Source organism: Pseudophryne corroboree, chromosome 2 (genome assembly GCF_028390025.1).
Source record: "Pseudophryne corroboree isolate aPseCor3 chromosome 2, aPseCor3.hap2, whole genome shotgun sequence".
In the NCBI taxonomy this organism is placed as follows: domain Eukaryota; kingdom Metazoa; phylum Chordata; class Amphibia; order Anura; family Myobatrachidae; genus Pseudophryne; species Pseudophryne corroboree.
Genome location: NC_086445.1, coordinates 847,366,615 through 847,389,155, shown reverse-complemented (window position 1 = coordinate 847,389,155; position 22,541 = coordinate 847,366,615). Strand labels below are relative to the sequence as shown.

At 46.3% G+C, this 22,541-nt stretch overlaps 1 protein-coding gene across 1 annotated transcript in view; it reads right to left on the bottom strand.

Moving 5' to 3' along the window:
• The window catches only part of MOSPD2 (motile sperm domain containing 2), a 200,850-nt gene that overhangs the window by 99,536 nt on the left and 78,773 nt on the right, over window positions 1–22,541 (bottom strand). The window contains exon 3 of the mRNA XM_063955784.1: window positions 9,611–9,766. Coding sequence (XP_063811854.1) covers window positions 9,611–9,766 — 156 coding nt within the window. The remainder of the gene's footprint in view (window positions 1–9,610; window positions 9,767–22,541) is intronic.

The following is a 22,541-nucleotide window of genomic DNA, read 5'->3' as shown; positions in this document are numbered from 1 at the left end:
ATGTAAGAAGTATTTGGTTTATATCTTGTAATCATAGTTACATGATCCACTGAATGTAAGAAGTATTTGGTTTATATCTTGTAATCATAGTTACATGATCCCCTGAATGTAAGAAGTATTTGGTTTCTATCCCACACCTTGAGGGAGTATCTTGCATTAGTAGTAAAGACCTATAACGCCTTACCATTGCTGGCAGAACCTGGTTCTAAACTTATCTAGTCTGACAGGTCAACGATTTTCCAGTAATTGTAGCTGTGCTATCACAGTACAGTTAGGAGAGGAGGTGGGGCCTGAACTTTGACATGTCATAAAGTAATGTAATCAGCTCATTACTAGGACCTGACACATATGCAGAACCTACAGCACAAGCAGGTAAAAAGCAACTTTTAATAATAGAAACATACTTCCTGAAAAACGAGAGCACAGGGAAAAAAACTTTTATGTAGCGGATTCCTGTTTACATTGGTGATCTAAAGGAGGTCAAGTCATCTGGAAGGAGTTGAGTGCTCGTAACTAATGGAAGTTAGAGATTTAAAGCAGTTACAGATTCATATTTTTGTCAACCTGTGATACTAGATTTGGCACAAATGCTAATCTGCACATACCTTTCCTATCTTTCCTGGATGAATTCCACTTAAACAATTAACACATGCCTCTAGCTGGAACATTCTGGAGAGTCTGGCTCCTCAGCAAACTAAAGTTATCGTCTAGTTTCAACAATATTACCTCCTTTGTATCCAACACATAAGAGACCTTAAAGCAGGCTATGCTAAAGAAAATGTAGGTCTATATATACAAAGGTATGCAAAAACATCTGTTGGAATAGACCCAACAACTGCAATCACCTAATCAGTTTAAAACAAATGAGTGCACGATTTGGTTGGGATCATCAGTTTGAATGCAAACAGGACACTATCTACTGTACGTAGACTTTCTATGTTCTCAAGACATACTGGCAGCTTAATGGACTTTGACAAAAATTTACAGTGGTGTGTATTAGATAATTTAATGTTTAAAAAAATAATAAAATGAAACACTTTTTAAAATGGGGGGGGGGGGGGGAGCACAGGATTTTAAATACCTACCGTAAATCCTTTTCTCGTAGTCCATAAGGGATATTGGGGACACATTAGTACGATGGGTATAGACGGGGTCCAAAGGAGCCAGTGCACTTTAAATTTCTTCCACTGGATGTGCTGACTCCTCCCCTCTATGCACTCTCTCACGGGCAGTTATAGGTAAACAGTGCCCGAAGGAGAAAGGACATACTTGAGAGAAGGAACATAACAACGATAATGGTGGGGAGATTTACACACCAGCACACCACAACACAACTGGGCCAGCAATGTCTGGCAACATAAACAGCAATGGCTGAACAGGTAACACTGAACAGAGAACCTGCAGAAAGTCACCGCCCAGTTTCCCTTATGGACTACAAGAAAAGGATTTACTGGTAGGTATTTAAAATCCTATTTTCTCTAGTATCCATAAGGGATATTGGGGACACATTTGTATGTTGAGGATGTCCCAAAGCTTCCAGAACGGGCGGCAATGTGCGGAGACATCTGCAGCACCGCCTGCCCAAACTGGGTATCCTCTTTGGCCAGGGTGTCAAACTTGAAGAACACCTTTGTGAAGTTCTACCCCGACCAGGTAGCGGCTCGGCACAGTTGCAAGGCCAAGACTCCACAGGTAACCGCCTAGGAAGATCCTACCGATCTAGTAGAGTGGGCCTTTTGAGACTTAGGAGCAGGTAAGGCTGCCAACACATAGGCCTGTTGGATAGTAAGTCGAATCCAACGAGCAATGGACTGCTTTGAAGCAGGGCAACCCTTCTTCTGCGCATCATAGAGCACGAACAAGGAATCCGTATTTCTGATCCGAGCTGTACACTTGACAAAGATCTTCAAGGCTCGCACAGCATCCAATGCCTCCGGAGGAGCAGAATCGGCAGAACAGGACGGAACCACAATAGGTTGATTCAGATGAAACGCCGAAACAACCTTCGGCAGGAACTACTGTCTAGTCCAGAGCAACGCTCTGTCCTCATAAAAGACCAAATACGGACTTTTATACGATAAGGCCCCCAATTCTGAGACACGTCTAGCAGAAGCCAGGGTAAGTAACATCACCGTCTTCCACGTGACATACTTGTCTTCAACCGTCATCAGAGGTTCAAACCACGAGGACTGTAGAAATCGTAATACCACATCCAAATTCCAAGGTGCCGTAGGCGGCACAAACAGAGGTTGGATGTGAAGCACCCCTTGCAAGAATGTGTGAACTTCAGGCAGAATAGCCAACTTCTTTTGAAAGAAGATTGAAAGAGCTGAAATTTGAACCTTAATGGATCCCACACGTAAGCCTTGATACACTCCAGCCTGCAGAAAATGAAGAAATCTTCCCAAGTGAAAATCTGCTGATTAATATGTGCGTTCCTCACACCAGGAGACGTATCTCTGCCAGATATTATGATAGTGTTTTGACATCACAGGTTTCCTGGCCTGAAACATGGTCGAAATAACCTTTTTGGAAAGGCCCTTGTGAGCTAGGAAGTTCCGCTCAACCTCCATGCCGTCAAACGAAGCCGCCGTAAGTCCGGGTAGACGAACGGTCCTTGTTGAAGACTATCTCTTCTGAGTGGTAGAGGCCAAGGGTCTTCGACGGACATGTCCAGAAGATCCACATACCACGCTCTCCGAGGCCAATCTGGGGCAAGCATAATTGCTTGTACTCCTTGATACCAGATCCTCTTGAGCATCTTTGGGATCAACGGAATCGGAGAAAATATGTAGACCAGCTGGTAAGGCCAGGCCGACGTCAGTGCATCCACTGCGCACGCCTGAGGGTCTCTGGTTCGCGAGCAATAGGAGAGAAGTTTCTTGTTGAGGCGAGATGCCATCATAACGATCTGGGGGCAACCCCACCGGTCGATGATCTGTTGAAACACTTGAGGATGTAGGCCCCACTCCCCTGGGTGGACATCGTGGTGACTCAGGAAGTCCGCTTCCCAGTTGTCTACTCCTGAAATGAATATTGCGGACAGTGCCACTGCATTTCTTTCCGCCCATAGGAGTATTCTTGATACTTCTCGTATGCAGGCCCTCCTTCTTGTCCCTCCTTGCCGATTGATGTACGCTACAGCCGTGGCGTTGTCCGACTGTACCTGGATCGACTGATCCCGGAGCAGAAAGGAGACTTGAATCAGGGCATTGTAGATAGCCAGAAGATCCAGGATGTTGATCGGAAGTAGGGCCTCTTGGGCCGACCACCTGCCCTGGAACTGCACCCCTTGGGTGACAGCTCCCTATCCTCTCAGACTCGCATCCGTCGTGAGGAGAATTCAACCCTGGATCCCAAAGCGTCAACCTTCTTGGAGATTGGAAGACTGCAGGCACCACAGGAGAGAGATCCTAGCCCAGGGTGACCGTTGAATCATCCGGTGCATCTGAAGATGGGAACCAGACCACTTGTCAAGTTGAAAGGGTCTGGCATGGAACTATCCATACTGAATGGCATCGTATGAGGCTACCATCTTGCCCAACAACCGTATGCAAAGATGAATGGAAACCCGAGTCGGTCTGAGAACCATGCAAACTGTTTCCTGGTGGGTTCTCACTTTGTCCTCTGGGAGGAACACTTTCTGCGAAACAGTATCCAGCAGCATTCCCAGAAACAGGAGCCGCTGTGACGGCTCCAGGTGGGACTTCTGTAGATTCAGGATCGACCCGTGATGTGACAGAAGGTGTATAGTGCGATCTATATGGAGCAAAAGGAGCTCCCTGGAACTCTTATCAGGAGATCGTTCAGGTAAGGAACCACGGTGACCACCTGGACTCTGAGCTGGAACATCATTTCCACCATCACCTTCGTGAACACCCTCGGAGCTGTAGACAGGCCAAAGGGTAGTGGTCGTTCAGCAGGGCGAACCTCAGATAGGCCTGATGAGGAGGCCAGATTGGCATACGGAGGTAGGCGTCCTTGATGTCCACGGACACTAGGAATTCCTGACATTACAGGCCTTCAATCAGTTCTCGCAAAGATTCCATCTTGAATTTGAAAACCTTCAGGTAAAACTTCAAGGACTTCAGATTCAAAATTGGCCTCACAGATCCATCTGGTTTTGGCACAACGAACAGACTGGAGTAGTAACCTTTCACTTGCTGTTGCAGGGGTACTGGAACAATAACTTGTGACTGTACCAACTTTGTGATGGCCTGTAGTAGCATAATACGCATATTTTCCAAAGCTGGTAAGCTTGATTTGAAAAAGCGTTGGGGAGGAGCACCATCGAACTTCAGCTTGTAACCCTGAGAAATAATGTCCCTTACCCAGGTGTCCTGGCAGGAACTTTCCCAGATGTGGCTGAAGTGACGTAATCGGGCACCCACCTCGAGAATCTCCTGGGGTGGGCGGGCACAGTCATGTTGAGGTCTTTGTGGAAGCTGAACGGGTTCTCTGTTCCCGAGAGCCTGCGACAGCTGGTTTCTTGGGCTTACCTCTGGTGCCTCTAGTTGCATTTGATGCACCTCTGGCCCTAGACCGAAATCTAGTGAACCGAAAGGACCGAGTTGACGGTCCTGGATTGGTATGTCTTGCAGGCAGAGCCCCTGAAGGAAGAAACGCGGATTTCCAGCAGTAGCTTTGAATATCCATGCGTCCAATTCGCCTCCGAAAAGCCATTCACCTGAGAAGGGAAGAGATTCCACATTGCGTTTGGAGTCAGCGTCTGCAATCCACTGACGCAACCAAATGGCTCTGCGTGCTGACACAGCCATAGCAGTGGTCCTAGCATTAATATTGCCAATCTCTTTTAGGGAGTCAGAGAGGGCTCTTGCTGTGTCCTGAATATGCTTTAGGAAAGTCACCGTAGTAACCAGGGCCATGTCACCCGAGAGACCCTCCTGAATTTGAGTAGCCCAGGAGTGAATTGCATGTGTCATCCAACAACCTGCAATAACCAGTGTTTGAGATATACCTGCAGCAATGTAGATGGATTTCAGTGTAGCTTCATTTTTTCTATTCCCCTGGTCCTTTACTGTAAAGGAGCCTGGAGCTGGGAGTACCGCCTTCTGAGAGTGGCGAGAGATGTAAACTTCTACAGCCGGAGAGTCTTCCCAACACTTTCTACCCTCAGGGGCAAAGGGGAATGTATGTAAAAACCATTTTGGTACCTGATATTTTTTATCTGGATTCTTCCATGCTAGCTTAAATAAATCATATAATTCTTTAGAATCAGGAAATGTGACATTCAGTTTGTCTTGAGGGAGGAAAAACGACTGCTGATTTGCAGCGTCCTCTAGGGGGACCTTTATCAAATCCCTAATAGCTAAAATGAGGGGTTCAATACCCTGTTTAGGAGTGGAATCCCCACTTAAGGGATCTACACAGTCCCCATCATCCTGAAAATCAGAATCAGAATCTGATAGAAGTGCTGGTAAAGCACGTTTTTGTGCACCTGCATTAGACAGGGGGAAATGGGTAACATCAGCCCTGGCAGCTAGATCTACTACTGCTTTTTGCAGTTCTTGTGTTTTATTGGCATTGGCAGTGAGCTGAGATGACATATCAGTCATCATAGTTTTGATAGCCCTTAGCCAGGTGGGCTCATGATTCTCCCCCTCATGGTCCTCAGCAGGTTGTGAGGATTGACTACACTGCTCACATGATATGGAACCAGATTAAAGAGGGGAAAATCTGGTATGACACACACTGCATAACTTTTGTTTTACCATTACAACAACAAACTGATAACAATGCAAGCCTGCCCTATTGCATGTGAGAGGAGACACAAGGAAGAGAGGACCCAGCACACTCAACGCTGCAGAGTCCCAGTGAGGTTGTCAGCGTTTTAATATAACAGTGAGCACTGTGTTTACAATGTAAATCCCTCAGAGGAATATTATCTGTGCACAAATAGCGGCTTTCCTCCTAACTAAACACCATGTACCAGTGATCCAGCGTGTGACAGTCTGGAGGAGCTGTGTGAGGCTGCTGCTGTTTATGCAGAGGAAGGTGCCAAAATGCAGCTGAGCCCACTCTGATGTAGCCCCGCCCCCTGTAATGGCGCCGGAGCTACCTATATATTTTTATACTGGCCCTGTCTCCTAAACCTGCTGTAGCTATACATGAATGCTAGGTACAGTCATCGGTAGCCAGTCTCATGCAGGGGCTATAGCAGGTCCCCCCCAGCAGGGACCCGTATGCCTCACCCGCGCTGTTGCCGCACCAAGAACTGGGGGACCCCCTAGCGGGGCCCCCGGTGGGTACTCACCACCGACGATCACCTTCAGGCTATCTTAGGGGTGTGCGGCGTGCTGCGGTTGCGACAGCCAAGGCGCAGTGCCCCCCTGAGCAAACAACCCCTCAGGATGGTGGTCCTGCAGCGGGGAAGCGGTTCTGCACTTCAGAAGGCCAGTGACCGTCCCCTCCCCTAACTCCCCTCCCCTAACTCCCACGGCGCAGGTATGCTGTTGCCCAAACAGTATACCGAAATAAACAAAAGTTTTAAAATAAAAGAAGAAAAACTCTGGAGCTAGCAGAGTGTGCATCCTCTCCTGAGGGCACTTTTTTTTTCTAAACTGCCTGTGAGAGGGAGCATAGAGGGGAGGAGCCAGCACACCCAATGGAAGAAATTTAAAGTGCACTGGCTCCTTTGGACCCCGTCTATACCCATCGTACTCATGGGTCCCCAATATCCCTTATGGATGCTAGAGAAAGTCCAAATTATGATCTCAATCACACATCAGCTACTTCCTTGTATCAAAATGCTCCTTAAATCCTCTTAGTGTTCACACTAGGCTGTTTCATCAGGGTGCCCCACACTGCCCAATTTAAAAACTGCAAACTGTGCCCTGTCCTTTTGCCAGCATCCTGCCATGTGCCTTTCCCACCGCTGACCAGTGTCTCACGAGTGGGAAAATGACATCTATTCAAAGTGAGGGGAAGACTTGGGGCAGCCCTACATGCTGGGCAAACCCCCTGGAGTTACGATGATGGGCTGCTCTCTCTCTCTCTGATCTCTGTCTTCTCCCTTAACCAGTTGAACAGGGAGATGAACAGAACGAGGTGGTTTGTGGGTGGAGCCATTGTGGGGTGTTGCGGCTACGGATACCAGTTCCAAGCGATGACAGGTGTCTTTCCCATCTCCACTACTCCCCACACGTCTGTCTCACATCTCTGTCCCTCCTTTCCACCTCCAACTAACTCCTATCTTGGGATTGAAAATGAAGGTATGTGTGTGTGTGTGTGTGTGTGTGGGGGGGGGGGGTTGTCAGCTCCAAGGGCTGACAGCGCCGGCTGGACAATTAGTGAGGCTTTATCTAGCCGACAGCCAGTGATAGCTGCAAAGGGATGGTGCTTCTCTGTAGTTACCTAACGCCCAACTGTGAGACACATATATTATAGAGTAGTTTTTACTGTGCATTAAAGCGATTTCATGACACGTTGAAGGTTTGTACCAAAACAGAAACTAAAGTTAATTATTTCAAGGGAAGGATAAGAATGTATTTTTTTGTTGTACTACAAACTTACTTTCTCAGAAGTAAATATTGCTTAAGACATCTTGGCAAAATATCCTTTAAGGGGAGTTTTCTGTGCAAGGATATCTGGAGGTTAAGAAAATGACTAATACAATAAAAGAAAGGTAAAACTCCAGCTTGTGAAATGAGTGTTGCCTTTTGAATCAAAAATGTGTTTAATGATTAATGTCAGCAGGGAATAAGATTCTCCTGTGAACACCCCAGCACAGGAGGAACAAATCAGAAGACTTTAATGTCATAACCCAACAATCGTGTCTTGACTGTCTGCTAAAATATTGAATTTCTCTTACAGATACTGTACACATGCTTTCCCGGAGATAAAATCCTACTTACATGACTAAAATCAGACGTGAAGTTGCGCAGCCATAGAGAAACAATTGTAAGAATTAGGCCAATGTAAAAATAACACTCACTAAAATGTGTATGAAGGTGTTCTGCCATAAGGAATGCCGCAATAAACTATAGGAACAGCAGATATCCAAACTGCAGCTTGATAGTACTTCACCCAGTACATAGAAACAATGGCCCTCATTCCGAGTTGTACGCTCGCAAGCTGCTTTTAGCAGCTTTGCACACGCTAAGCCGCCGCCTACTGGGAGTGAATATTAGCTTATCAAAATTGCGAACGAAAGATTAGCAAAATTGCGAATAGACTTCTCTGTGCAGTTTCTGAGTAGCTCCACACTTACTCGGCAACTGCGATCAGTTCAGTCAGTTTCGTTCCTGGTTTGACGTCACAAACACACCCAGCGTTCGCCCAGACACTCCTCCGTTTCTCCAGCCACTCCCGCGTTTTTCCCAGAAACGGTAGCGTTTTTTCCGCACACACCCATAAAACGGCCAGTTTCCGCCCAGAAACACCCACTTCCTGTCAATCACATTACGATCACCAGAACGAAGAAAAAACCTCGTAATGCCGTGAGTAAAATACCTAACTGCATAGCAAATTTACTTGGCGCAGTCGCACTGCGGACATTGCGCATGCGCATTAGCGACTAATCGCTCCGTTGCGACAAAAAAATAATGAGCGAACAACTCGGAATGACCCCCAATGTACATATGTACTACACATTATGGAAAAATCTGTAAGACCCCTGATTCATTATCCTGCAATGTTGAGGGCTACTATTTAGGTTTTTATCTATATATGTACCGGATCCAGCGCTAGCTGTAACCATTTTAATAATGTGACTGTCAAGTACATGAATAATTATTAAGCAGCCAGCAGTCATGCAATCTATCTCACTACGCAATGGCTGTAAAAGCAGCAGTCTTCTCATTATAATACAGGGTGGCAGATCTCTATACTGAAATAGTTATATAGCAATTCCCAAAGCCATTATTTTAGAATTTAAACAGTGACATAAAAAAGTGGGTGCTTAATGTACCACCTACAGATGGAGCTTTAGAGATTCTGATTTTAAATAGTAACCTATATGTCAGTATCAATTGTCTACATTGCAGGTAACTCAATAAAAACTAGTAGCATATTCATCACTTAATGACTATTGTAAATTGTAAAAATACAAGTCTATACAGTTAATATACAAATAAATAAATTATAGAATACAGAGGTGGGAGGTCAGTGCACCCAAATTTGTTCTGAAGGTGTTTCTAGGAGATCAAGTCCCAGAGACTACAGAAGTACATACAGTATTATGGCCACCACACATCAGCAGCCGCGATTCCCCAGTCCCCAATCTGCTGACCGGCGGTCCATCAGGGAATCAGGGTATTAAAACTGTTAAAAATATCAAATTCCCCGATCAAAAATAATAGGGATTGGGGAAATCAGCATTTTTAAACAGGTTTAATATTACAGATTCCCCTACCCAAGCCGTCAGGGACTGGGAAATTGCAGCAATTACTTGCTGATTCATGGGGGCTATTACTCTCTGCATCAGTTTACAGACTTTAGGGATATTGAACATACAATGATACAGCAGTTTTAGCAAAGACAATACACCTTACATTAAGTATTATTTAAACAACTTTCTTTTTTTGTTACACTGTCAAATCTCAAATGAACAGAGTATTCAGAATATGTATCTACAAACAAGTTCTCATACCGTTAATAGCTATGTCTTTTCTCCACCTCAAGCTTTCATCAATCATCTTCAGAGTTTCCTCTACCAGGTTATGCCTCCACAGTAGATAACTTTCCACCCATGCATCATCCTTCTGTAGTCTTTCCACATCACGGGAATCATATTTGCTAGAACTGTCTAGAAGTGCAAAAATTATTTACAAATGAATATAATTAATTAACAAGCTGGGATAACAAAACAAGCTTTAAAAATAAGTCCATTTAACCGTAAATCCAAATGTATCATATTTGCGGTATCCGGTCTCTAGGTCGACAAGACTTAGGTCAACAGTGTCTAGGTCAACCACTATTGGTCGAAAGTAACTAGGTCGACAGGGTCTTTAGGTCAACAGGTCAAAAGGTCAACATGACTTTTTCAATTTTTTTTTTCTTTTTTTGAACTTTTTCATACTTTACGATCCACGTGGACTACGATTGATAACAGTAACCTGTGCCGAGCGCAGCGGTAGCAGAACGTGTCACCTTGCCTGAAGCTCGCGAGCCATGCGAGGGGACAGGGTGCACTAATTGGCGACCGTGACATGTCGACCTAGAGACCTTGTCGACCAATAGTGGTCGACATAGACACTGTCAACCTAAGTGTGGTCGACCTTCAATACCACAACCCATATTTGCTGCATGAGTTTCTGAGACTTTGGGATAAATGTAATAGCCTCCGTGTTGCCGAAGGTGCGGGACTGCCTTTTTTTTTTTCTGAAGCAAAACCAGGAAAATTTTGCCATGTAAATGGTTGTCGCTTTATAAAAACAGACAGACTCGCACAAAGTCCTGCACCTCCGGCAACTAACAGGCTATTACATTTAGCCCTTTCTATGAGATTTATGCAGTGCATCAGGCTTTACAGAGTAACTCTATTACCATGACTAGGAGAAACTTACTGTACAACCTATTAATAGACTGAGATTTATTTTTACATTTCTGTATAACGCTACTATAGATTTATTAGACAGTTATAATAATCCCTTGCATCAATGACATCACAAGGATGAATAGAGATACATTTTTGCAAGACTGACACCATTAATATAAACCTGTGAATGTGACTGATATAATTGTTATAATCCGCACCCACTCGCCTGAGAGATGTGTGTACAGATGCCACAGTCTTTATAAGTAATGATAATAAACACTGGATATACTAAACATAATATCATGCATCTATTTTTTTTCTCTAACACTGTATTTAGATGAATATTTTAACTAAACCATAACAACAAGATATTGGCTTTCACTGTTTAAATTGCTCAAGATGGATAAAAGCTAATTGTGGATTGATTGTTCTGATGTAAAGGAACTTTGAGTTTAAATGAGGCCCATTGTGTTTATATGCAAACACAGGTACAGCAGAACTGCGATATTCTAAACAGTGGGACAGAGGATAGTTTGGAAAAGCGGTATAGATAATTGGACATGCATTAATTGATGTATGTGTGTTGTTTTTGTTCATTCTGTACTTTTACAATACAATGTAGTTTTTATGAGCCGATATACTAGCAATAAATTATTTCATCAGTGCATCAAACTGATTATAAGGAAGCACTGAACTGTACAATACAAATTAAATACTCACTGAAGTAAAACTAAAAATTATTTTAATTCCCAAAGAGCCTGTTTGGAGGTCTATTGAATGTTTTTGCTATGTTAACATAAAATACATATTTTCATATTGCACACCTACACCAAACATATCTATGTGCACATCCGTTGAAACCTAGGTATTAACATTTTTGTTTATCCCTGAAATATATGTCTTCATAAGTATGGAGAAGCGGACTGAGGGGAGGGTATAGAAAGTGCGCTATAAGGGCATGCTAGCTATACAATTAAGGATTGACACATTGTAATCAATTCTACCTAAAAGCTTTAAAACTAATAATATTAATAATATTATTCATAATAATAATAATAATAATAATAATAATAATCTACCAGGAACATAACAAGAGGCACTTTAAATATGTCAATCTGGTATAAAATGTTTACATTCCTTTGTAATGATTGATATATTTAAACATTAATACCAGACTTGGATACAACTATGCAGAACTAAGCCAGCAAGGTTATTCCAACCTATATAAACTGCCTCCAATACTTAGGGCCCTCGTAAACATAGGATTTCAATTGCCTATCGGTAAATCCTTTTCTCGTAGTCCATAGGGGATATTGGGGAGACTTAGTATGATGGGGTATAGACGGGGTCCAAAGGAGCCGATGCACTTTAAATTTCTTCACTGGGTGTGCTGGCTCCTCCCCTCTATATACCCTCCCACAGGCAGTTATAGGTAAAACAGTGCCCAAAGGAGAAAGGACATATATGAGAGAAGGAACAGGATAACAAAGTGGTGAGATTTAACTCCAGCACACCACGAACATATAACAATAGCTGGTAACAATAACAGCAACAGCTGAACAGGTAAATACATAACTGTGAACTTGCAGAAAAGTCAACGCACTAAGGCGGGCGCCCAATATCCCTTATGGAGAACAAGAAAAGGATTTACTGGTAGGTAATTAAAATCCTCTAGCATCCATAAGGGATATTGGGGAGACTTAGTGTGATGGGGATGTCCCAAAGCTTCCAGAATAGGCGGGAATGTGCGGAGACTTCTGCAGCACCGTCTTCCCAAACTGGGAATCCTTTTTGGCTAGGGTATCAAACTTGTAGAACTTCACAAAGGTGTTGTTCCCCGACCAGGTAGCAGCTTGACACAGTTGGAGGGCCGAGACTCCACAGGCAGCCGCCTTAGGAAGATCCCACCGTTTTGTAGAGCGTGCCTTCAGAGACTGTGGAACAGGTAAGGCTGCTGACACATAGGCCTGTTGGATAGTAAGCCTAAGCCAACGAGCAATGGACTGTTTTGAAGCAGGACAACCATTTTTCTGCGCATCACAGAGAACGAACAAGGAATCAGTCTTTCTGATACGAGCCATTCGCTTGACATAGATCTTCAAGGCTCGCACAGCACCCAATGCCTGCGGAGGAGCAGAAGCGTCACAACTGGACGGAACCACAATAGGTTGATTCAGGTGAAACACAGAGACAACCTTCGGCAGGAACTGCTGCCTTGTCTTGAGCTCCGCTCTGTCCTCGTAAAAGACCAAGTATGAGCTTTTACACGATAAGGCTCCTAATTCTGAGACAGGTCTAGCAGAAGCCAGGGCCAGTAACATCACTGTCTTACACGTGAGGTACTTATCTTCTACAGTCATCAGAGGCTCAAACCAGGAGGACTGTAGAAATTCCAACACCACATTCAAATCCCAGGGTGCCGTAGGCGGCACAAAAGGAGGTTGTATGTGGAGAACCTCTTGCAAGAAGGTCTGAACTTCTGGCAACACTGCCAATTTCCTCTGGAAGAAAATGGAGAGAGCTGAAATCTGGACCTTAATGGAACCCAGACGCAAGCCCTTATCAACATCAGCCTGCAGGAAACGCAAGAAACATCCCAAGTGGAACTCTGCAGGTGGATACATGCGTTCCTCGCACCAAGAGACATATCTTCTCCAGGTATGATGATAGTGTTTCAACGTCACAGGTTTCCTGGCCTGAAACATGGTAGCAATAACCTTTTTAGAAAGGCCTTTATGAGCTAGGATGTTCCGCTCAACTTCATGCCGTTAAACAAAGTTGTAGTAAGTCCGGGTAGACGAACGGTCCCTGTTGAAGAAGATCGTTTCTTAGTGGTAGAGGCCAAGGGTCTTCGACAGACATGTCCAGAAGTACCACGCCCTCCTAGGCAATCAGAATTGCCTGGACTCCTTGATTTCTGATTCGCTTGAGCAGCCTTGGGAACAAAGGAATCGGAGGAAACAGATAGACCAGCCGGTAAGGACAAGGTGACGTCAGTGCATCCACTGCCCTCGCCTGAGGGTCCCTGGTTCGTGAGCAATACTATTGAAGCTTCTTGTTGAGAAAAGAAACCATCATGTCTATCTGCGGGCAGCCCCACCGGTGGATGATCTGTTGGAACACCTGATGGTGGAGACCGTGACGACTCAGGAAGTCTGCTTCCCAGATGTCCACACTCGGAATGAAGATTGCCGACATTGTTCTTGCATTTCTTTCTGGCCAGAAGAGTATCTTTGACACCTCTCGCATGCAGGCTCTGCTTTTTTGTCCCTCCTTGCCAATTGGTGTACGCCACTGCTGTGGCGTTGTCCGATTGAACCTGAATCGCATGATCCGTGAGCAGAGGAGAGGCCTGAAGCAGAGCATTGTAGACTGCCTGAAGTTCCAGAATGTTGATCAGGAGGAGGGCTTTGTGGGCTGACCACCTGCCCTAGAACTGTGCACCTTGGTTGAAAGCACCCCATTCTCGCATCTGTTGTAAGGAGGGTCCAATCCTGAATCCCAAAACTCCGGCCTTCCAGTAGGTTGGAGGACTGCAGCCACCACAGGAGGGAAATCCTGGCCTGAGGTGACAGCCAAATCATCTGGTGCATCTGTAGATGAGATCCAGACCACTTGCTCAGGAGATCCAATTGAAATGTTCTGGCATGGAACCTCCCATATTGGATCGTATGGGGCAACCATCTTCCCCAACAATCTGATGCAAAGATAGATGGATGGATACTCGAGTAGGTCGGAGCACCATGCGATAAGCTCGATGAGGTGGCCAATTTGGAATATGAAGGTAGGCGTCCTTGATATCCAATGAAACCAGGAATTCCTGTTCTTCCAGGCCCACAATCACTGCCCTCAGGGATTCCATTTTGAACTTGAAAACCTTTAGGTAAGGGTTGAAGGACTTTAGACTCAAAATGGGCCTTACTGAGCCGTCCGGCTTTGGTACCACAAACAGGTTGGAGTAATAACCCCTGCCTCGTTGTGGTATCGGTACTGGAACAATGTAGTGGGACTGGACCAACTTTCGGATGGCGTGTTGCAACGTAATTTGCGTATCCTCCAAAGCTGGCAAGCTTGATTTGAAAAATCGTTGGGGAGGAGCACCGTCGAACTCCAGCTTGTAGCCCTGAGAAATGAGTTCCCTTACCCAGTTATCCTGGCAGGAGCCTTCCCAGATGCGGCTTAAGTGACGCAGTCAAGCTCCCACCTCGAGATTTCCTTGGGGTGGGTGGGCACAGTCATGCTGAGGGCTTAGTGGAAGCAGAACTGGTGCTGTTCCTGAAAACCGGTGGTGGCAGGTCTTTTTGACTTACCTCTGGTGCCTCTATTCGCATTGGAGGCACCTCTGGCCCTAGATCGAAATCTGTCAGACCAAAAGGACTGAACAGATGGCCCCGGGTAGGAACGCCTAGCCGGCGGGGCCCCAGAGGGAAGAAACTTGGATTTCCCGGCAGTGACTTTGGAAATCCACGTATCCAACTCAACCCCAAAGAGCCATTCCCCCAAAAAGGGGAGGGATTCCACACTGCACTTTGATTCTGCGTTCGCTATCCACTGACGCAACCACAAAGCCCTGCGCGCCGACACTGCCATGGCAGATGTCCTAGCATTAATATTCCCCATCTCCTTAAGCGAGTCACAAAGGAAGCGTGTAGTGTCCTGAATGTGCTTAAGAAGAGTTACCATAGTGACCAGAGGCATATCCCTGGAGAGGCCCCCCTGAATTTGAGTAGCCCACATATGAATGGCATGGGTCATCCAGCAACCTGCTACGACCGGCCTCTGCGATACACCTGCTGCAATGTAAATAGATTTGAGTGTAGTCTCTATCTTTCTGTCCCCAGGATCCTTCATGGTAAAGGAGCCCGGGGCAGGCAGCACCACCTTTTTGGACAGTCGAGAGACTGATACGTCAACCCCGGGGGTTCTTCCCAGAATTTCCTACGTTCAGGAGCAAACGGGAAAGTGCCAAATACATTTTTTTGACACTTGGAATTTTTTGTCTGGATTTTTCCATGCCAACTTGAACAGGTCATCTAACTCTGCAGAATCAGGGAAAGTAACATTAGGCTAGTTTTGTGTAAAGAAGAACGACTGCTGTGACGCAGCGTCCCCTAGAGGGAGCTTTAACATATCCCGCATAGCCAGAATGAGGAATTCAATACCCTGAGCAGAATCAGAATCCCCACTAATGGGATCTAAGTCCTCCCCATCCTCCTGTATATCCTCATCTGAATCAGAGAGTTGGGCAGGTAAACCACGATTCTGTGGACCTGCATGAGAGATGGAGGGCTGTGTAACATCTGACCTAGCAGCTAAATCTTCAACAGTCTGTTGTAGTAGATGAGTTTTCTGAACATTAGCAGACAGTTGTGATGACATATCAGACATCATAGTTTTAAGAGCCCCTACCCAGTTTTAAGAGCCCTTTCACTGATTTGTGAAGGTTGGCTGCATTGTTCACATGAAACAGAATCAGTAGATAAGGGAGAGAATCTGGTGTGGCATACATTGCATAGTTTGTGTTTACCCATGTTTACACACAGACAGTAATATTGATCAAGCCTGCCCTTACTGAGAGAGGAGACACACAGAGAAAGACACCACCAGCACACCCCTAGCTGCACAGTCCCAGTGAGGCTGTCGGCTAATAATATTACAGGAGGAGCTGTGTGTGCTGCTTGCTGCTGCATTAAGCAGAGGAAGGTGCCAAAATGCCTCTGGTCCCGCTCTGAGGTAGCTCCACGCCCCCAATGGCACCAGAGCTACAGTGATTTTTATACTGGTAAAGTCTCCTTACAAGCCATCTTGAGCCAGTTTATACGGGGGCCTCTAGCGGGTCCCCCCCCCCGGGAAAGTCCCGTATGCTGTGCCCGCGTTCAGCCACATTTTGAACTCACCACAGACGTCACCTTCAGGCATATGTTAGGGGTGTGTGGCGTACTGCGATTGCGACAGCCAAGGCGCAGTGTCCCGCTGAACAAACAACCTCTCACGATGGTGGTCCTGCAGCAGGGAAGCGGCTCTGCACCTCGCAAGGCCGGTGTCCCCCCCCTAACCTCCCACAGTGCAGGCATGCTGTTGCCCAAAATGCATGCCGAAAATAATATTGAAGAAAACTCTCTGGAGCTGCAGAGATGTGCATACTCTCCTAAGAGCACTTTTTTCTAAACGGCCTGTGGGAGGGGGCATAGAGGGGAGGAGCCGGCACATCCAGTGAAGACATTTAAAGTGCACCGGCTCCTTTGGACCCCGTCTATACCCCATCGTACTAAGTCTCCCCAATATCCCTTATGGATGCTAGAGAAAATAAGAATTTACTTACCGATAATTCTATTTCTCGGAGTCCGTAGTGGATGCTGGGGTTCCTGAAAGGACCATGGGGAATAGCGGCTCCGCAGGAGACAGGGCACAAAAAGTAAAGCTTTTCCAGATCAGGTGGTGTGCACTGGCTCCTCCCCCTATGACCCTCCTCCAGACTCCAGTTAGGTACTGTGCCCGGACGAGCGTACACAATAAGGGAGGATTTTGAATCCCGGGTAAGACTCATACCAGCCACACCAATCACACCGTACAACTTGTGATCTAAACCCAGTTAACAGTATGATAACAGAGGAGCCTCTGAAAGATGGCTCCCTAAACAATAACCCGAATTAGTTAACAATAACTATGTACAAGTATTGCAGATAATCCGCACTTGGGATGGGCGCCCAGCATCCACTACGGACTCCGAGAAATAGAATTATCGGTAAGTAAATTCTTATTTTCTCTATCGTCCTAGTGGATGCTGGGGTTCCTGAAAGGACCATGGGGATTATACCAAAGCTCCCAAACGGGCGGGAGAGTGCGGATGACTCTGCAGCACCGAATGAGAGAACTCCAGGTCATCCTTTGCCAGGGTATCAAATTTGTAGAATTTTACAAACGTGTTCTCCCCTGACCACGTAGCTGCTCGGCAGAGTTGTAATGCCGAGACCCCTCGGGCAGCCGCCTAAGATGAGCCCACCTTCCTTGTGGAATGGGCCTTAACAGATTTAGGCTGTGGCAGGCCTGCCACAGAATGTGCAAGTTGAATTGTGTTACAAATCCAACGAGCAATCGACTGCTTAGAAGCAGGCGCACCCAACTTGTTGGGTGCATACAGTATAAACAGCGAGTCAGATTTTCTGACTCCAGCCGTCCTTGAAATGTATATTTTTAAAGCTCTGACAACGTCCAACAACTTGGAGTCCTCCAAGTCGCTTGTAGCCGCAGGCACTACAATAGGCTGGTTCAGGTGAAACGCTGATACCACCTTAGGGAGAAAATGCGGACGCGTCCGCAGCTCTGCCCTATCCGAATGGAAAATAAGAATTTACTTACCGATAATTCTATTTCTCGGAGTCCGTAGTGGATGCTGGGGTTCCTGAAAGGACCATGGGGAATAGCGGCTCCGCAGGAGACAGGGCACAAAAAAGTAAAGCTTTACTAGGTCAGGTGGTGTGCACTGGCTCCTCCCCCTATGACCCTCCTCCAGACTCCAGTTAGGTACTGTGCCCGGACGAGCATACACAATAAGGGAGGCATTTTGAATCCCGGGTAAGACTCATACCAGCCACACCAATCACACCGTACAACTTGTGATCTAAACCCAGTTAACAGTATGACAACAGAAAGGGCCTCTTAAAGATGGCTCCTTAACAATAACCCGAATTAGTTAACAATAACTATGTACAAGTATTGCAGATAATCCGCACTTGGGATGGGCGCCCAGCATCCACTACGGACTCCGAGAAATAGAATTATCGGTAAGTAAATTCTTATTTTCTCTATCGTCCTAAGTGGATGCTGGGGTTCCTGAAAGGACCATGGGGATTATACCAAAGCTCCCAAACGGGCGGGAGAGTGCGGATGACTCTGCAGCACCGAATGAGAGAACTCCAGGTCCTCCTTTGCCAGGGTATCAAATTTGTAAAATTTTACAAACGTGTTCTCCCCCGACCACGTAGCTGCTCGGCAGAGTTGTAATGCCGAGACCCCTCGGGCAGCCGCCCAAGATGAGCCCACCTTCCTTGTGGAGTGGGCTTTTACAGTTTTAGGCTGTGGCAGGCCTGCCACAGAATGTGCAAGTTGAATTGTGTTACAAATCCAACGAGCAATCGACTGCTTAGAAGCAGGTGCGCCCAACTTGTTGGGTGCATACAATATAAACAGCGAGTCAGATTTTCTGACTCCAGCCGTCCTTGAAATGTATATTTTTAAGGTTCTGACAACGTCCAACAACTTGGAGTCCTCCAAGTCGCTAGTGGCCGCAGGCACCACAATAGGTTGGTTCAGATGAAATGCTGATACCACTTTAGGGAGAAAATGCGGACGAGTCCGCAGTTCTGCCCTATCCGAATGGAAGATTAGATAAGGACTTTTATAAGATAAAGCCGCCAATTCAGATACTCTCCTGGCAGAGGCCAGGGCTAGTAACATAGTCACTTTCAATGTGAGATATTTCAAATCCACCTTTTTCAATGGTTCAAACCAATGGGATTTGAGGAAATCTAAAACTACATTTAGATCCCACGGTGCCACCGGAGGCACCACAGGAGGCTGTATATGCAGTACTCCCTTGACAAAAGTCTGGACCTCAGGGACAGAGGCCAATTCTTTTTGGAAGAATATTGACAGGGCCGAAATTTGAACCTTAATGGATCCCAATTTGAGACCCATAGATAATCCTGATTGCAGGAAATGTAGGAAACGACCCAGTTGGAATTCCTCCGTCGGAACACTCCGATCCTCGCACCACGCTACATATTTTCGCCAAATGCGGTGATAATGTTTCACGGTGACTTCCTTCCGTGCCTTAATCAAGGTAGGAATGACTTCTTCTGGAATGCCTTTCCCTTTTAGGATCTGGCGTTCAACCGCCATGCCGTCAAACGCAGCCGCGGTAAGTCTTGAAAAAGACAGGGACCCTGCTGTAGCAGGTCCCTTCTCAGAGGTAGAGGCCACGGTTCGTCCGTGAGCATCTCTTGAAGTTCCGGATACCAAGTCCTTCTCGGCCAATCCGGAACCACTAGTATTGTTCTTACTCTTCTTTGCCGTATGATCTTCAATACCTTTGGTATGAGCGGCAGAGGAGGAAACACATACACTGACTGGTACACCCAAAGAGTTACCAGTGCGTCCACAGCTATTGCCTGTGGATCTCTTGACCTGGCGCAATATTTGTCCAGTTTCTTGTTGAGGCGAGACGCCATCATGTCTACAATTGGTCTTTCCCAACGGTCTATTAACATGTTGAAGACTTCTGGATGTAGACCCCACTCTCCCGGATGAAGATCGTGTCTGCTGAGGAAGTCTGCTTCCCAGTTGTCCACGCCCGGGATGAACACTGCTGACAGTGCTATCACGTGATTCTCCGCCCAGCGAAGAATCTTGGCAGCTTCTGCCATTGCACTCCTGCTTCTTGTGCCGCCCTGCCTGTTTACATGGGCGACCGCCGTGATGTTGTCCGACTGAATCAACACCGGCTTTCCTTTCAGGAGAAGTTCCGCCTGGCTTAGAGCATTGTAGATTGCTCTTAGTTCCAGAATGTTTATGTGAAGAGACTTTTCCAGACTCGTCCATACTCCCTGGAAGTTTCTTCCTTGTGTGACTGCTCCCCAGCCTCTCAGGCTGGCGTCCGTGGTCACCAGGATCCAATCCTGAATGCCGAATCTGCGGCCTTCTAATAGGTGAGCCTTCTGCAACCACCACAGAAGTGACACCCTTGTCTTTGGTGACAGGGTTATTCGCAGGTGCATCTGCAGATGCGACCCTGACCATTTGTCCAACAGATCCCTTTGGAATATTCTTGCATGGAATCTGCCGAATGGAATTGCTTCGTAAGAAGCCACCATTTTTCCCAGGACTCTTGTGCATTGATGTACTGACACCTTTCCTGGTTTTAGGAGGTTCCTGACCAGATCGGATAACTCCTTGGCTTTTTCCTCTGGAAGGAAAACCTTTTTCTGAACCGTGTCCAGAATCATTCCTAGGAACAGCAGACGAGTTGTCGGGATTAAATGGGATTTTGGAATATTCAGAATCCACCCGTGTTGTCTTAGCACCTCTTGAGATAGTGCTAAAGCTGTCTCCAGCTGTTCTCTGGACCTTGCCCTTATTAGGAGATCGTCCAAGTATGGGATAACTAATACGCCTTTTCTTCGAAGAAGAATCATCATCTCGGCCATTACCTTGGTAAAGACCCGAGGCGCCGTGGACAATCCGAACGGCAGCGTCTGAAACTGATAGTGACAGTTTTGAACAATGAACCTGAGGTACCCCTGGTGTGCGGGGTAAATCGGAACGTGTAGATACGCATCCTTGATGTCCAAGGATACCATAAAGTCCCCTTCTTCCAGGTTCGCTATCACTGCTCTGAGTGACTCCATCTTGAACTTGAACTTTTTTATGTAGAGGTTCAAGGACTTCAGATTTAGAATAGGCCTTACCGAGCCATCCGGCTTCGGTACCACAAATAGAGTGGAATAATACCCCTTTCCTTGTTGTAATAGGGGTACTTTGACTATCACCTGCTGAGCGTACAGCTTGTGAATGGCTTCCAACACCCTCTCCCTTTCGGAAGAGACGGTTGGTAAAGCAGACTTCAGGAAACGATGAGGAGGATCCGTCTCTAATTCCAACCTGTACCCCTGAGATATTATCTGCAGGATCCAGGGGTCTACCTGCGAGTGAGCCCACTGCGCGCTGTAATTTTTGAGACGGCCGCCCACTGTCCCCGAGTCCGCTTGAGAGGCCCCAGCGTCATGCTGAGGTTTTTGCAGGAGCCGGGGAGGGCTTCTGTTCCTGGGAAGGAGCTGCCTGTTGGTGTCTCTTCCCTCTTCCTCTGCCTCGTGGCAGGTACGACAAACCCTTTGCTCTCTTATTTTTGTAGGAGCGAAAAGGCTGCGGTTGAAAGGTCGGTGCCTTTCTCTGTTGGGGAGTGACTTGAGGTAAAAAAGTGGATTTCCCGGCAGTAGCCGTGGCCACCAAGTCTGATAGACCAACTCCAAATAACTCCTCCCCTTTATACGGCAAAACCTCCATGTGACGTTTTGAATCCGCATCGCCTGTCCACTGTCGTGTCCATAAGGCTCTTCTGGCTGAAATGGACATAGCACTCACCCGAGATGCCAGTGTGCAAATATCCCTCTGTGCATCACGCATATAGATAAATGCATCCTTTATTTGTTCTAACGACAGTAAAACATTGTCCCTATCTAGGGTATCAATATTTTCAATCAGGGATTCTGACCAAACTACTCCAGCACTGCACATCCAGGCAGTTGCTATAGCTGGTCGTAGTATAACACCTGCATGTGTGTATATATTCTTTTGAATAACTTCCATCTTTCTATCTGATGGATCCTTAAGTGCGGCCGTCTCAGGAGAGGGTAACGCCACTTGTTTAGATAAGCGTGTGCGCGCCTTGTCCACCTTAGGGGGTGTTTCCCAGCGCGCCCTAACCTCTGGCGGGAAAGGGTATAATGCCAATAACTTTTTTGAAATTATCAACTTTTTATCAGGAGCAACCCACGCTTCATCACACACGTCATTTAATTCTTCTGATTCAGGAAAAACTGTTTGTAGTTTTTTCACACCATACATAATACCCTGTTTTACGGTATCTGTAGTATCAGCTAAATGTAACGTCTCCTTCATTGCCAAAATCATATAACGTGTGGCCCTACTGGAAAATACGTTTGAATTTCTACCGTCGTCACTGGAATCAGTGCCCGTGTCTGGGTCTGTGTCGACCGACTGAGGCAAAGGGCGTTTTACAGCCCCTGACGGTGTTTGAGGCGCCTGGACAGGCATTAATTGATTGTCCGGCCGCCTCATGTCCTCAACTGACTGTTTAAGGGAAGATAAACCATCACGTAATTCCACAAATAAAGGCATCCATTCTGGTGTCGACCCCCTGGGGGGTGACATCTGCATATTTGGCAATTGCTCCGCCTCCACACCAATATCGTCCTCATACATGTCGACACCACGTACCGACACACACCGCAAACTCACAGGGAAT